General features: G+C 44.4%; 1 protein-coding gene across 1 annotated transcript in view; it reads left to right on the top strand.

Moving 5' to 3' along the window:
- Positions 1 to 214: 214 nt before the first annotated feature.
- Positions 215 to 17,988, top strand: part of LOC126091933 (transforming growth factor-beta-induced protein ig-h3-like) — a 134,043-nt gene continuing 116,269 nt past the window's right edge. Inside the window, exon 1 of the mRNA XM_049907255.1 lies at positions 215 to 439. Coding sequence (XP_049763212.1) covers positions 285 to 439 — 155 coding nt within the window. The 5' untranslated portion in view covers positions 215 to 284. The remainder of the gene's footprint in view (positions 440 to 17,988) is intronic.

Here is a 17,988-nt window from a genome sequence, read left to right as displayed (position 1 = left end):
AACTATATGCGTGGCATATGATGTATAAGAACGCAACTGGCCATCTGCGCACAAGATGAACAGCGTGTTAGTTCTCCGCAGGTCGCCAGATAGCGTTGAATGTCGGCCAATGGGGCAAAGGCGAAGTTTCTGGAGTTCGCCGTTGCAGCGGCCGGCCGCCGTGGCGCTACAGTCGCCTACAGCCTATGTATATAACGTACGCCAGCGGCGCGTCAGTCATAGTTTGTTGTTAGCCAGCGCTCGTTGAAGAGGTTTCGAGGCATTAATTGCAGATTCTGTTAACCATGTCATTTAGGAGCTTGCGATTAAGCTTCCTGGGGGTGGCGGTATGCGCCCTGCTGCTGCCCCTCGCGGCTTCTGGGGCAGCGGGCGGCGATCGGCAGGAACGAGACATGAGCGGCTTCTTCGGACACGACTTCTGGAAACAGTTCGAGCGAGGGTAAGTGTCACATTAATAAATTGATAAACTAATTCGTAACAACTAAATGCTAGAATTTCAGTGCGTTGCTGTCCATATATAAGGTTAATTGTCTGCTACTGTAGTAAACTCTTTACTCTTCGTTGAAATTTAATCGTTATCTGCGATTGTTTTGCAGATCTTTTTTTTTTTTTTCTCCAATAAGACAGGAATTTTTAACCTCTGAACTATGTAAAACTAAAAAAAAAATAATTTTCTGGAAAAATTGAAGTATATTATCATCTGCAATGCATTTAGCAATAAACAAGTTCAAATTAGTGTATTGTTGACAAGTTTGCACATTGCTTCAATGGTTGACTAATTTCTTATTTGTGCTTGCAGCAAAGCTCATATTTTCGAACTTTTTTCACTCATATGTGATAGTGTTTCATCTTTGTAATTGCTAAGAAAAGACAACAAACAGCTCGTTACAGTCTACAGCGCAAAAGAGTAGAACTTGGTACAGAATGAAAAGAGTGGAACTTTGTTCAGAATGATTTTGGCGCTGTATTTATGTACAAGTTCGCTAGTGGTTGACGTCTTCGTACTCAGAGCGCAAGTAAAAATAAATTCTATAAATGTTCCACGAGTCGCTTCTCTCATACTGCCGTAAATAAATGTATTTAACAGTGCACTGCGTAAACGAAGACAACTTGGGTAGCTACAACACATATGATCTATGTTAACAGGCTTCGTTAATGAAACCAGATACTTTGCTGAGAGCCGTATTTACTGCAATTTTTGCATTAACTGATTACGCGTTTTCGATATACCAAAAGGTAACCGGGCTAACCGATCAAACATGTTACAATACCGATTCTCGTAAACATTTTCACATGTCATTGGTTTCTTTGTTCCCACATCCGTAGTTTCCATCCCGTCTGCTTCCTCTGAATTGTGTTTTTAAATTTTCAGATTTCAGTTTTACCGTAATTTGGTTGACGTGAATAATTCATGTCTAAATCTCGCAAATGAAAACAATGAAATAATTAGTTCGGCTGTGAAAATGTGGTTGTATACGGTTATCGCCGTGCCTACAGTCACACCTCAGATGCGAGTAACTGCAATTAGCGAGGTTGAAGGGGAATGTTGAAGCTGTTCCCGCCCACGTTATTATAGAGCGAAAATCGCAACACTAGCATGCAATTGTGAATTGAAGTCACCAGCGCAATCATTTTAAAATGCAATGAGTCTGTAACTACGAAATACAATCGTGACAGGGTTTTATGCCAATTATATGAGATAAGAAGCTAATATTTCGCCAAGCCATGGTTTCAGCACTGCGTGACATCTTAACATCGCAGGGACCACATAATGAGCAGAGTACAGGTTTCTTAGACGCCGACTTCGTTGAAAGCGACTGCAAAGCTGATACTCGAAATACAGGGAAAAGAATTAACAGTGGATCAGTTGTAGGCACAAAAACTGGTTGAATATCAGACATTTCGTGGCTATTACGGGCTATCTCTCTGCTCGTTCAAGAAATCCAGTAAGCAGTACATAGTATAGGTCAAGTCGTCGCTGTGTTACTTTTGGCTTTTGAGAACAAGTGCATGCGAAATATCCAGACATACTTGACTGAATTTGTCAAACTAACAGTGTTTTTCTCAAACGGCGAGGCAGCCTAAGAATCAAAGGTAGCATCCAACGTGCCTAAAAGTAGTGTGATAGGACTACTGCTGTTCACGATATAGGTAAATGACTGGGAGAATAACGTAGTAGCCATGTGAGCTCGTTCACAGGCTAAGTGGTTGGCTAAGGGAGGTGATATCATTAGAAAGTGTCTAAATGCAAAGATACTTGCAGATGATCAGCACCTACAGCAAAGATTGACAGCTTACTCCAAGCATGTGTAAACGTAATGAGACGCGTGTAAATAGGCTAAAGGATCAGATTTCAGAATGATTCTTTCATTCTGCAGCGGAATATGCGCGGTTTTTAGAAAATTCGTGGCCGCGGTTAAAATTTGTGCCGGACCGGGGCATTAATACGAGCATTTTCCACGAAAGGGAAGATGGTGGTTTTGTGTCCATGTTCGGCACTCTATTTAAATCTCCCAGGAGGATTCGACCCCTTATCATTTTACTACATGATCATCGAGCAGTCACTGGAATCAGTACAACCTTGAAGTAGCTCAGAGTTTCTGTCAGAGCGATATAAGGTGAAGCGACCACATACACTTTCTCATTAAAAGTATCCGACCTCCTATTAGCATTAATATAGGGTATGTGGACTCTTAGCCTTTATGACGGCTTGACCTCTGTTGGTGACATTTTCAGTGAGGTGTCTGAATGTCTGTGTACGAATGGCGGCCCATTTTTCCTCGAGAGCCGAAACCAAGAAGGTATTGATGTTGGACGCCGGGGTCTTGAGTGAAGTCAACGTACTAACTCATCCCTGGGCCGGAACTCGTGGCAGGTCACTCCATTTCAGGAATGTTATTGTCCACAAATCATTGCCTCTTAGATGCTGCTATAAGGTAGGGCGGACTGTCATGTTGATCCATACAATCAGCGTCTCCGAACTGTTACTGTACTGTATGCTGTACAGTTCTGCAAAAGGCATTCATAGCCTTCTGCATTTAGCATTTCTTAAACGCGATAGGGGATCAATCCCAAACACGGAAAAGAGCACATTCCATAACACCACCTCCTTTGTTCTTCACTGCTGGCACTACGCATGATGGCAGTTAATGTTCTTCAGGAATTCGCCAAACCCAAACCATTCAATTGGACTGGCACAGGGTTCATCATATAACATGATTCATCATTCCAAATCGCTCTTTTCCACTCATTCACTGCCCATTGGCGGCACTCTTTACACCACCACAAGCATCACTTACCAACAGTGACCACATAAATGTGTGGCTAATGAGGAGATGCTCCATCATTGAACTTCATTCTTTTTAAGTGCGTATGGACAGTCATTGTGCTAGCTGGGCTGCTGATAGCACTCTGCTGCTGCCGATTTTATACGATTCTTTTACAACGATCCTTCGGAGCACTCGATGGTCCCTGTCTGTCATTTCATAAGTTTGCTAGGCTTGGTTTAGCTGTGTTTGTTGCTTCGCATTGTCACTTCAGTCACATCACAAGCAGTCGACTTGGGCATATTTAGCAGAGTTGGAACATCACCGCTCGATTTGTTACCTAGGTGATATCCAATGACTAGTCCAAGTTCTAAGTCACTGATCTCTCCTGATCGACCCATTGTGCTGTTGATGCTTCTCTACCGCAACGCAATACTCCCCACGTCGTTTCATACTTGCGGCCCGATCCTCATGACATGTAGAGATCTATTCCACAATACGTAGGGGTTTTCACATACTTTTGATCAGACACTATAAATCTAGCCCTGGATAGAGACAGATGCCAGATGTAATTTTTTTGGAAAGATACTTTGGATGTGCCACTGGCGCGCGAAAGAATGTTTACAAATCCCACATGCGATCTATTCCAGAGTGTTGTTAGTCATTTGGCACCCTCTTGAGTCGTATTAAAGAAAGAGGTAAAACTGATTCAAAGAAGAGCCACACAGAAATGTACAACAAACTTTAGTGCGAAAATTTACAAGAAAGAAGTTGTGCATTGCGGAAAAATTACTCACTTTAATTCCGAGAGGCCACGTTCCGACGACGACACTAAGGTAGAGAAATTCTACGCGTAGATGAATTGTGGGGAGTTGGTATCGTGCCACGTACCGTTCGGTGACTTTGAATTCAGATGTAGTTGTAGAAGAATATTAATTTTGTTGTCATTTTAAATTGACGTAGTTATGTAGGGCTCATAGCAAATAAAGTTAACAGGGGTTATTGGAATTATACCAAGAAGGGAAGCAGGAGTGGTGATAGTTTTGTTGACTTACGTGTCACTGTGATGGAAATGTTGAAAAACCAGAATTGGCTCTCTCTTGAAGACAGATGCCTATCATCCCGTGAAGACCTCCAAACAAAGTTTATAAATTGGAAATTTGTGGCAAGGACTTATGGGACCAAACTGCTGAGGTCATCGGTCCCTAAGCTCACATACTACTTAATTTAACTAACTTACGCTAAGGAACGACACACACTCATGCCCGAGGGAGGACTCGAACCTCCGACGGGGGAAGTCCAAAGTTTATAAAACCAACATCAAGTCAAGAAAACAGGAACACACTTCGGCCCCCCATGTACCACTCTTGTAATAACGGCGAAGACAAGGTTCAAATGGCTCTGAGCACTATGGGACTCAACTGCCGTGGTCATAAGTCCCCTAGAACTTAGAACTACTTAAACCTAACTAACCTAAGGACAGCACACAACACCCAGCCATCACGAGGCAGAGAAAATCCCTGACCCCGCCGGGACTCGAACCCGGGCGTGGGAAGCGAGAACGCTACCGCACGACCACGAGATGCGGGCAAGCGAAGACAAGGTTAGACCAATTGCCCAGCCAAGCCGCGATGTTCATTTATTTCATTTTTATTTATTTATCTTTATTCATCTAAGGATCATCTCGGAATGATGTAGATCAAGATATACAACACACAGCATATATTACGTGTTTTTTTTTTTTCAGGATAGTACAGGTAATGTAAGAGGATAAGACATGTGATTCCAGACACATTTCGTCAAAGCATCGGGACAGCAGGGTCTCATTCCTTATGTCTGCGTGTAATGGCACGAAAAGGAGGTTTTAGGAGACTTTGCAGTATTTGATTGCATGTTGATGAGTATGACTACAACAGTGAGGGATAGTGATGTTCGTGGAGTAACTCATATCTCCTCCACTACCTGGGAGGGGATCAATGTTCCAAACGAGATGACACCACCACCTGAACTTACTACACGGGATAATACTGATCAGGCAATCCAAGCTCTCACTGACATCATTATGGAATGCTGTACAGTGGCTACATCTTCAGTTTAAGGGTGCACATGAAAAACATTCTGAGTGTCGAAACAATCAAGACAATGTATGCCTTTTTTACGCATAAAGTATTAGTATAAATGAGTTGGTCACAGGATTATATTGCTCCTCCAAAGCACTGCAAAAAATAGTGAGACAAATAGTAAATAAATAATAATTGAACATGTTTTTAAGTGCCGTAATAGGAAACTGGTTCTAAGTGCCAATAAGAAAGCTTTTTGTTCAAAGCGCCATTATTACAAAGACACTGTATTTGGGATAACACAAGTACAGAAATACAACAGAGATATTTTAACTAGTAGAACTTGCAGTGTTACGTGGCTTTATGCTTAGTTACATACTTATTATTTTATCAGTTCATTTGTTTTCACCACGTAACGCCCGCTGTTTACGTCCTTCTTCGTTGCTGAGCGATGTATCACTTTTCGTTGTGACGCCGCAACTCTTCCTTTCCTGTATCTTTACTACTTTTTGTCTATATAAATGATGAACTATTAGTTTTGCCGTTTAACAACTTTTGAATAACTGTGGAAGTATTACAGGCATCGGGTCCCACCTAATGAGTCACCCGCCTGTACGTTCTACATGAACCTTGAAAGACTCTATCGATCTGTTTACAAAGAGAAGGCAGAATATCTCTTCCTTTGACGTTGTCCAGCAACGACCTAGGAAGCTCGACGCCCTCGCGGCTCAGGTTTTTCCATGGCTCGCGGTAGTTTGCAGCATTCGTTTTATTCCTTGCCCACTTGTCGCTACGTCGAACTTTCGTGGTGATCGTTGGGAAACGTCTTCCACGTTATCTGCAACATAAATAAACTTTGTTCCCACAGTATTTCTGAAAACCCAAAAACAAACTTAAAGAACATAATAATAATAACAACTGTTCTTACAATTATTCGTATAAGTCTTGGTCTATTTAATAAGGGGTGAGACAGGCATAAGCCTTGTGACACCACAAACTGTAATCAACAAAATCAGTTTCTCATTTCTTTTACGTTAATGAAAAAATCTCTCAATTACACAATTCCATTTTGAATAAAAAGGCACTTAGAATGTTTTCTATTTCCACTCTTCAACTGTCCACCAGTCTGCCCGACAACTACTACGGCAACATAGCCGACGGTGGCAAACCTGTAGTGATCCGAAACACCTGCGTCGTATGGATAGATTAAGCCACAACGTCAGGCATCAATTACAGCACTGATGACCGTGAGGACATGGTCATCAGGTCCATTTTTTGAGCACTTCGAACCCGCTTGACAGCTTCATTCCCATGGATCACGTCGGCCATTGTGTGTGGACACATTAGACATGAGAAACAAAAATGCCCCTGAGTCTGATATTACTCCACTGAAACTGAAATATTTGCTGCCACACAGCGTCGTCTTTCTGAAGAATGTTTATAACACCTGTCTTCAGACACCTGTCTGTGGTGTTAATGCAGTCTTCCTTCCTGCGCCCAATACACGACTAGAACGGAAGCAACCCTGACTCGTGTTAGGATCCGAAGTATCCTCCGCCATACACTTCAAAGTGGTTTGCAGCGTACGTATGCAGATGTTGACGAAACTTCATTCTCTAACATTATCCACAAAGCGCCCTCAACTGCAGGCCTAACAGCTGTCCTAGGTTTATACGAGGTGCATTCAAGTTCTAAGGCCTCCGATTTTTTTCTAATTAACTACTCGCCCGAAATCGATGAAACTGGCGTTACTTCTCGACGTAATCGCCCTGCAGATGTACACATTTTTCACAACGCTGACGCCATGATTCCATGGCAGCGGCGAAGGCTTCTTTAGGAGTCTGTTTTGACCACTGGAAAATCGCTGAGGCAATAGCAGCACGGCTGGTGAATGTGCGGCCACGGAGAGTGTCTTTCATTGTTGGAAAAAGCCAAAAGTCACTAGGAGCCGGGTCAGGTGAGTAGGAATTGATTGAGCATAAGGAATCACTTCAAAGTTGTTATCACGAAGAAAGTGTTGGGTAACGTTAGCTCGATGTGCGGGTGCGTTGTCTTGGTGAAACAGCACACGCGCAGCCCTTCCCGGACGTTTTTGTTGCAGTGCAGGAAGGAATTTGTTCTTCAAAACATTTTCGTAGGATGCACCTGTTACCGTAGTGCCCTTTGGAACGCAATGGGTAAGGATTACGCCCTCGCTGTCCCAGAACATGGACACCATTTTTTCAGCACTGGCGGTTACCCGAAATTTTTTTGGTGGGGGTGAATCTGTGTGCTTCCATTGAGCTGACTGGTGCTTTTTTTCTGGATTGAAAAATGGCACCCACGTCTCATCCATTGTCACAACCGACAAAAAGAAAGTCCCATTCATGCTGTCGTTGCGCATCAACATTGCTTGGCAACATGCCACATGGGCAGCCATGTGGTTGTCCGTCAGCATTCGTGGCACCCACCTGGATAACACTTTTCGCATTTTCAGGTCATCATGCAGGATTGTGTGCACAGAACCCACCCACGAACACACTTTCGACACATCCATAACTCCATCACCACATGTCTCCTTCAACTGTCGATGAATTTCAATTGGTTTCACACCACGCAAATTCAGAAAACGAATGATTGCACGCTGTTCAAGTAAGCAAAACGTCGCCATTTTAAGTATTGAAAACAGTTCTCATTCTCACCGCTGGCGGTAAAATTCCATCTGCCGTACGGTGCTGCCATCTCTGGGACGTATTGACAATGGGACGTATTGACAATGAACGCGGCCTCATTTTAAAACAATGCGCATGTTTCTCTCTCTTTCCAGTCTGGAGAGAAAAAAAATTGGAGGCCTTAGAAAATGGCTCTGAGCACTATGGGACTCAACATCTTAGGTCATAAGTCCCCTAGAACTTAGAACTACTTAAATCTAACTAACCTAAGGACATCACACACACTCATGCCCGAGGCAGGATTCGAACCTGCGACCGTAGCAGTCCCGCGGTTCCGGACTGCAGCGCCAGAACCGCTAGACCACCGCGGCCGGCGGAGGCCTTAGAACTTGAATGCACATCTTAACATATCACGAAGACGGTTTCCTGTTAGTGATAAAGAAACGGAAATACGACACGGTTATAAGGCTAGACAAATTTGAGAAACCTCGTAGCCGCGATACAAGACTAACGGACTTTAATCCAGATCTCGGGATTTGGTTCATCTTCGCGTAAAAATTAACGTAGTCTAAAGGCTTTTAGGTCCCATTTGTCAGGATTTCGCAACCTTGATAGCTCACACACACACACACACACACACACACACACACACACACACACACATGCGGCCAGGAAGCACAATAAAAGGGTCGTTATGAGCTAGTACAACGTGCGAGAAGCTACCGATGTATTGTCCAAAAGCTAAAAGATCTCCAGCGTTGCGGCACTTAACGCTATTGTGTCAATTTTTGCTTCATGAAGTAGCTTCATCTGTGAGCAAGGGCTCCAGTTTTTACACCGGGGCATATGTTTTTTTTCCGGAACCGGTTGTTGCAACATGTGGGTTTGACAAGCATAGAGCACAATAGGGCAGAGAGAGCGTAGTGGCAGGTCGGCGGATGTGTCGATTACAGCTATCACGCTGCGGAAGTAGCGCACGGGGATCGCGCCCACCGAACTGCCCGCTGATCTGCGGGCGGCGAATGATAAGCTCCATACGGACGTCCGAGTGTGTCCAGTGATAGTGACGACGATCGATACTCAGCCCTCTGTCACTCTGTGACAAAAGTACTGCGCAGCAGGGGCTGACATAGCTGACTCGTAATGAAGCCATGTGAAGCTCGACTAGAGATTGAAGCCTCGCTGTTGCTGTTTCTGAAACCACTGCTACTCGTTCAGACGAGTAATTCGACAGAAGAACATTCGTAAGTCCCATACTAAAAACCGATACTAGGAATCCTGAGAAGGCTTTCGCGAGAAATTAGGAGTATTTTTTGTAGGCTTCCTTCCGGCTGAATTTTTTAGCACTTCCTATAAGAGTTTTTCCCGCACGTTTTCAGCATGAGACAATGCGTGCCGTCGCACTTCGTATCTGCTCGTTGCCCTGTGTTAATTCGATATAATCGTAGCTTAATCTTGGGTTGTACAAGTAGTGGGCTGGGCATCGGCAGAATTTTATTTGGAGATCTATCCAAACATTTGCTCGACACATTTAAGTAAACCGAAATTAACTGCACTGGTGTGAATGCACTTAGACTATTGCGCTTCCGAATACTAGTGCACTATCTCAACGTCTGTGGGCCTTATTGTGAACACAGCGGTCCTTTTCATGTGTGTGTGTGTGTGTGTGTGTGTGTGTGTGTGTGTGTGTGTGTGTGTGTGTGTGTGTGTGACAGTTGTGTTTGAAGTGTCTGTTGAGTGTAGATGGCTATTTGGAATTTGGATATGTCGTGTGTCATGTTTGTGTTGCGTGATGATGGGAGAAGAGAGAGTTTGAATCTGGTGCCGACACGTATTCTACTGCTCTCGAATAGCACCAGAGGGATCGCCGGACTTAACGACACTACCCGACGGTCAGGTCAGAACCAACATTAATCACATGCCTCCACGCCACAACAAATTGCGGAGAGGTTAGAAATTTAATACAGAACATTTGCGCAACTTCAGGTGATCGGGAACTGTAAGCCACCCACCTCCTTTTCTCCCATTACCTGGCAATGGTTGGCGATGGAAACTTTTTCTACCATCAAGATTCGAATCGTCCTGCCTCCACGATGAGCGCCACTGTACAGGCGTTACGGAGGTGGGAATCAACTTCTGTCTTTCTCTGGGATAACATGTTGTGGAATGCCCGTTTGACAATCTCACAATCTAACCGAAAATCTGGCTTTTAGGGCCTAATTAGGTGATAAAGTGGGGATTTCGCTTAATCTATATTGCCACTGCGTGGTGAATTCGCGTCTTAGAGGGTAGAGGTTAAAATTCCCGTCCGGGCAGATGAAGGTTGCCTGTTGGTTGTCGAAATGAGTTAAGGCAACAGCCGTGATTGTTCCTCTGAGAAAGACAATGCCGATTTCTATCAACCTTCCTTGCCCATTCCGAACTTTCGTTAAGTCTCCAATGACCTCGCCGTCTATGGGACTCTAAACCCTAATTATCATTTTTCTTTAGTTTTCACCACGTTCTCGTAGCTACATTTTACCAATAATATTTCCGCCCTGATAGCTGAGTGGTCAGCGTGACGGATTGCCGTCCTACGGCCCCGGGTTCGATTCCCGGCTGGGTCGGAGAATTTTCTCCGCTCAGGGACTGAGTGTTGTGTTGTCTTCATCATCATTTCATCCCCATCCGGCGCGCAGGTCGCCCAATGTGGCATCGAATGTAATAAGACCTGCACCACGGCGGCCGGACCTGCTCCGCAAGGGGCCTCCCGGTCAATGACGCCAAACGCTCATTTCATTTCCATTACCAATAATATGTCTTAGAATTCTGCTAAATGGATAATTCAACCGATAAGTAACACTACAACCGACTGAGTCGATAGTTTTCCAAAAACTGACTGCATGGATTGTTATCATCCGCTTGTTTCCCATCAGTCACCATGACGCCATAAGTAACGCAGCTGTGCCTCTGCAAAACATTGAAAGAATGAATCCTCTCTCCATATCGCCGCCGTACTCGCTGACGCAGGCCATGCTTTCCAATCACGGCAGCAATCCAATCTCAGCGGTTTATGTCGTGATGATAACGGCATTCAATGCGTGGAACGGTAAATCCCTAGTCCGGCTGCTGCTAGTCTCCGACCAATGATGACGCGGAATGTTGCAGGGAGTCCATTGCTTGACGTTCTACGTCAGTGCAGATATGGAGGGGCTACGATGTGGTTAGTGCACAATGTGCTGTTCCTCCCTTGTGACAGTTGGACGTGGTAGACAGAATCTCGACGACGAGTTTGCCTGCCCTCATGTTCCTATGCAGTCCAACATCGGGCCGTTGTCGTAGCCGAATGCCCCACAGATGTGGGTATTGCACGATCCGACCAGCAGGCCAAATGGAACCCCTTTCAAACTTCGTCAGCTGCTGTTAACACTGTCTCACCCAAGTCCGGAGCATCTTCGTATCCTTCACACTTGCACTCAACATCTCTGTTCACGCCAATTATACAGGGGGTTACAAAAAGGTACGGCCAAATTTCCAGGAAACATTCCTCACACACAAAGAAAGAAAATATGTTATGTGGACATGTGTCCGGAAACGCTTACTTTCCATGTTAGAGCTCATTTTATTACTTCTCTTCAAATCATGTTAATCATGGAATGGAAACACACAGCAACAGCGTGACTTCAAACACTTACAGGAAATGTTCAAAATGTTCTCCGTTAGCGAGGATACATGCTTCCACCCTCCGTCGCGTGGAATCCCTGATGCGCTGATGCAGTCCTCGAGAATGGCGTATTGTATCACAGCTGTCCACAATACGAGCACGAAGAGTCTCTACGTTTGGTACCAGGGTTCCGTAGACAAGAGCTTTCAAATGCCCCCATAAATGAAAATAAAGAGGGTTGAGGTCAAGAGAGCTTGGAGGCCATGGAATTGGTCCGCCTCTACCAATCCATCGGTCACCGAATCTGTTGTTGAGAAGCGTACGAACACTTCGACTGAAATGTGCAGGAGCTCCATCGTGCATGAACCACATGTTGTGTCGTACTTGTAAAGGCACATGTTCTAGCAGCACAGGTAGAGTACCCCGTATGAAATCATGATAACGTGCTCCATTGAGCGTAGGTGGAAGAACATGGGGCCCAATCAAGACATCACCATCAATGCATGCCCAAACGTTCACAGAAAGTCTGTGTTGATGACGTGATTGCACAATTGCGTGCGGATTCTCGTCAGTTGATTGTGAAAATTTACAATTTGATCACGTTGGAATGAAGCCTCATCCGTAAAGAGAACATTTGCACTGAAATGAGGATTGACACATTGTTGGATGAACCATTCGCAGAAGTTTACCCGTGGAGGCCAATCAGCTGCTGATAGTGCCTGCACACGCTGTACATAGTACGGAAACTGGTTCTCCCGTAGCACTCTACATACATTGACGTGGTCAACGTTACCTTGTACAGCAGCAACTTCTCTGACGCTGACATTAGGGTTATCGTCAACTGCACGAAGAATTGCCTCGTCCATTGCAGGTGTCCTCGTCGTTCTAGGTCTTCCCCAGTCGCGAGTCATAGGCTGGAATGTTCCGTGCTCCCTAAGACGCCGATCAATTGCTTCGAACGTCTTCCTGTCGGGACACCTTCTTTCTGGAAATCTGTCTCGATACAAACGTACCGCGTCACGGCTATTGCCCCGTGCTAATCCATACATCAAATGGGCATCGGCCAACACCGCATTTGTAAACATTGCTCTGACTGCAAAACCACGTTCGTGATGAACACTAACCTGTTGATGCTACGTACTGCTGTGCTTGACGCTAGTACTGTAGAGCAATGAGTCGCATGTCAACACAAGCACCGAAGTAAACATTACCTTCCTTCATTTGGGCCAACTGGCGGTGAATCGAGGAAGTAAAGTACATACTGACGAAACTAAAATGAGCTATAACATGGAAATTAAGCGTTTCCGGACACATGTCCACATAACATCTTTTCTTTATTTGTGTGTGAGGAATGTTTCCTGAAAGTTTGGCCGTACCTTTTTGTAACACCCTGTATACTCCGTGAGGCCTGGTAACAACACTAAACACAAACATCACTAAGGTACTCTGGTGACCTTCCAACCTGTCAGAGGGCCGGCCGTTGTGACCGAGCGGTTCTAGGCGCTTCAGTCCGGAACCGCGCTGCTGCTACGGTCGCAGGTTCGAATCCTGCCTCGGGCACGGATGTGTGCGACGTCCTTAGGTTAGTTAGGTTTAAGTAGTTCTAAGTTCTAGGGGACTGATGACCTCAGATCGTGTCCCAAAGTGCTCAGAGCCATTTGAACCATTTTGAACCTGTCAGAGGGCATTAAAACTTTTCACACACTCGCCGATAGTGTGTTCATGTAGAAAGTTACTTTGACATCCGATCATATCTGCTGGGTGATTGATGTCGGGCAGTGTATATTGTTCCTCGTGGGCCATTATTGTAGCAGGTGTGAGTGATGGCGGTGGAGTGCGCCAGCGTGTGGGGGTGACCTTGGTGCAAAGTGCAGCGCAGCCAGGGAAGCCGGACAAGAGCGGCTGCAGACGGAGCAGCTGCAGAGCTCGGCCTATCGACCGCAACAGCAGCCTGCTGCAGCACCGCTCTTCAATCTGTACCCAGCAAACCTCCCGCGCCCAGAGGCCTACAGCCGCGAATTTTCGGCGAACCTCTGAAGCATACCTGTCCTCATAAACCTTCCCTGTTCCACTGAAGCCTCCAGCAGCAACATCTACATCTACATCCATACTCCGCAAGCCACCTGACGGTGTATGGCGGAGGGTACCTCGAGTACCTCTATCGGTTCTCCCTTCTGTTCCAGTCTCGTATTGTTCGTGAAATGAAGGATTGTCGGTATGCCGGTATGCCTCTGTGTGGGCTCTACTCTCTGATTTTATCCTCGTGGTTTCTTCCTGAGATATACGTAGGAGGGAGCAATATACTGCTTGACTCTTCGGTGAAGGTATGTTCTCGAAACTTTGACAAAAGCCCGTACCGAGCTACTGAGCGTCTCTCCTGCAGAGTCTTCCACTGGAGTCTATCTATCATCTCCGTAACACTTTCGCGATTACTAAATGATCCTGTAACGATGCGCACTGCTCTCCGTTGGATCTTCTCTATCTCTTCTATCAACCCTATCTGGTACGGATCCCACACTGCTGAGCAGTATTCAAGCAGTGGGCGAACAAGCGTGCTGTAACCTACTTCCTTTGTTTTCGGATTGCATTTCCTTAGGATTCTTCCAATGAATCTGTCTGGCATCTGCTTTACCGACGATCAACTTTATCTGATCATTCCATTTTAAATCACTCCTAATGCGTACTCCCAGATAATTTATGGAATTAACTGCTTCCAGTTGCTGACCTGCTATATTGTAGCTAAATGATAAGGGATCTTTCTTTCTATGTATTCGCAGCACATTACACTTGTCTACATTGAGATTAAATTGCCATTCCCTGCATCATGCGTCAATTCGCTGCAGATCCTCCTGCATTTCAGTACAATTTTCCATTGTTACAACCTCTCGATATACCATAGCAGCATCCGCAAAAAGCCTCAGTTAACTTCCGATGTCATCCACAAGGTCATTTATGTATATTATGAATAGCAACGGTTCTACGACACTCCCCTGCGGCACACCTGAAATCACTGTTACTTCGGAAGACTTCTGTCCATTGAGAACGACATACTGCGTTCTGTTATCTAGGAACTCTTCAACCCAATCACACAATTGGTCTGATAGTCCATATGCTCTTACATCTGCGACTTTCTCATACACCATCTGATCAAAAATACCCGGACACGTATTAGCGGATATTAATGCAGCCACCCTTCGCCTTTATGACTGCTTGAACTCTGCTTTTGACACTTTCATTGAGGTTTCCGTATATCTGTATAGGAATGACAGCCTATTTTTCCTCAATAACCGAAACCAGAGAAAGTTGTGATGTTGGACACTGGGGTCTGGAGTGAAGTCACTGTTTTAACTCATCTGAAGGTGTCGGGTTCAGGTCGGGATCCTTGGCACGCGGGTCCATTTCAGGAATGTTATTGACCACTCATCATTTCCTCACTGATGTTACCTCATGACAGGGTGCGTCGTCGTGCTGCTACAGTTATCGTTTCCGAACTGTTCCTCTACTGTACGCAGTATATAAGGCTGTAAAGAGATCATGTCCTTCCCCACTAACAAGGGGAGGCCACTACGTTTGGAACGCGGATTTACTGCAAACTTCGTACACTCGTAGTACTCCATTAGGACAACAAAATGTGTAAGCAGTAGCGCGTACTTCTCAAGCGTTATTGAGAAAATCGCAAGATAATTTCGGTTGTCAAATATTTACCTGTGCGTGGCCGTTTCTACCAGGAAGAGGCGGCAGCCGAGTGGGTAACGTTCGAGCCCCGTAATTGCTGGATCGAGACCCGTTCGTCAGTTTTTTTATTTTGTTTTTAACGCAGTTATTTTCTTTACTATTTATATTACCATTGATATAATGGAAAAAAATACGTGTAATCGGATGAGCTGTTATTAAATTTACAAAGTTATTTGGCAGTCTACAAATTTTTACTATCACAAATAATATAATATTCATAACTATCGACTAGTAAACGACCAAACACATAAAGTGATACTGAAAATGTATGCTTGTCCGTGTCTTCAAAATTGTTCGTATTTAATTGAAAAAGAACGAGAAATTGTTTCTCGTGAAGACGCTGTTAAAATACACTCGATACTGCACGATCAATTATCAGCGCTGATATTTGCGTTATGCCTGGTTTGCTTCCAAATTATCGGCTGAAAGAGAGGTTTCTGAAAATGTTAACGAGGTTTGTTTTTCCACGGAAAACCTCAAAAGACCTTGTGTACACGGAAACAGCATTTATTCAATGCAGCTGGTGCCGTTTAACTTTGTTTTCCACGTTTTTACGAAAAATATCATCCTGCCATTGTACTCGTAATTTCGAAAGCGACGATTAATTGTACATTTTTCGAAAGCCATCTGTGCCGGTCAAAACTTGGAGGTAATAAGTCGTTTCGGGCTCCTTCCGGGTATAAGGAATTTCTCATAAATTTTTCAGTATCACTTTATGCATTTGGTCGTTTACTAGTCGATAGTTATGAATATTATATTATTTGTGGTAACAAAAATTTGTAGACTGCCAAATAACATTGTAAATTTAATAAAAGCTCATCCGATTACACGTATTTTTCCTATTATATCAATTGTAATATAAATAGTAAAGAAAAATGACTGTTAAAAAGAAAAAAAAACTAACGGGACTCGATCCAGCGATCTACCGATTGCGGGGCTTGAACGGTACCCACATGGCTGCCGTCGATTCATGGTAAAAACGGCCACGCGCAGGTATATATTTGACGACCGAAATTATCTCGCGATTTTCTCAATAACGCTCGAGAATTACGCGTTACTGTTTACACATTTTGTTGTCCTAATGTAGGACTAAGAGTGTACGAAGTTTGAAGTAAATCCTCGTTCGAAACGTCGTGGCCTCCCCTTGTAAGTATTTTCTTAAGCGCAGAGATGGGACCAGATGCTAACCGAAAAATACCCCCACACCGCAACATCAGCACCTCCGTTCTTCACAGTTAGCACTAAACATGATGGCAGGTGCGTTCTCTAACCAGTCGCTAAACTCAAACCATTCTCCCGGATTTCCACAGGGCATAGTGTGATTCATCTCTCTGCAGTGGGGTCCCTGCTTAGCCTCCTCAAGCGCCGCTTTGCATTGACTACAGAAATACGTGGCATATGAGGAGCCACTCGACTATTGTATCCTATTCTATTTAGCTCCCTGTGCAGTCATTATGTCAGCTGGATTCCTGGTAGCACTTTGGAACTCACGAGTGACGGCTTCCGTTGATTTTATGCTATTTTTTATAACCACCCCCCGCAGTCCTCGGCGGTCCCTGTCCGTTGGTACATGTCTTAGTAAAAGTACTGAAACATTCCTGAGGGATTTGACATCCAATGACTATTGAGCTTTCCTAACAAACCCATTGTGCTGTTACCACTTCTCTGCTGACAATAGAACTCTCACCGCCTCCTACAGCATCCGCCTACCGTGACATTTTGCTATCGCCGAAAGAACATCATGGCCTCCCTCAACCCCTGTAGTTTCATTTCGTTTCCTCTTCCCTTTCTGGTGCTTCGCTCTTCTTTTAAGGTAATGTATTTTGCAGAGTGTATGTGTAGATGTAGACATGAACAAGACAACTGAATTATAGACATGAACAAGACAACTGAATTATAGACATGAACAAGACAACTGAGTCCGCAGCTCGTGGTCGTGCGGTAGCGTTCTCGCTTCCCACGCCCGGGTTCCCGGGTTCGATTCCCGGCGGGGTCAGGGATTTTCTCTGCCTCGTGATGACTGGGTGTGGTGTGATGCCCTTAGGTTAGTTAGGTTTAAGTAGTTCTAAGTTCTAGGGGACTGATGACCATAGAAGTTAAGTCCCATAGTGCTCAGAGCCATTTGAACCAAGACAACTGAATTATAGACATGAACAAAACAACTGAATTAGTCTTCGGAATAGTATGTCCAAAAATCGAAAACGTTAACTTAGTTTTATACCCCTAATATTGCTATCCTTGCCTGGACAGCTCTCTTACCTACTCTTTCCACATATTTATCTGTTGAAGTGAGTAATGCGGTATGGTACAGGATATAGTTCGTAGTACTTAGCCAGAATACACGGATAGCTTCATCTGTTTGCCCCTAAGCACTGCTCAACACAATGTACGTACAGTCATGGGAAAAAATATTCATACCCCTTTGTTCGGATAGTTATAAATCAGAACTACAGAAGTTATTTGGTAAACTAATGGTATAGGATTTCCTTCTTAACCTGTATAAATAAAACGCTTAATTAATTGGCCATCTGCAAAAAGTAAAAAAAAAAGGTCTGTTCCGGCTGGCTTCACATAATGGGGGAAGAAGTATTCATGCACTGCTAAACATGTCAACATAGAAGTAACTTACTAAC

Source organism: Schistocerca cancellata, chromosome 7 (assembly GCF_023864275.1).
Source record: "Schistocerca cancellata isolate TAMUIC-IGC-003103 chromosome 7, iqSchCanc2.1, whole genome shotgun sequence".
Lineage (NCBI taxonomy): Eukaryota > Metazoa > Arthropoda > Insecta > Orthoptera > Acrididae > Schistocerca > Schistocerca cancellata.
The sequence above is the reverse complement of the archived record's forward strand: the minus strand, read 5'-3'. Positions and strand labels throughout refer to the sequence as shown.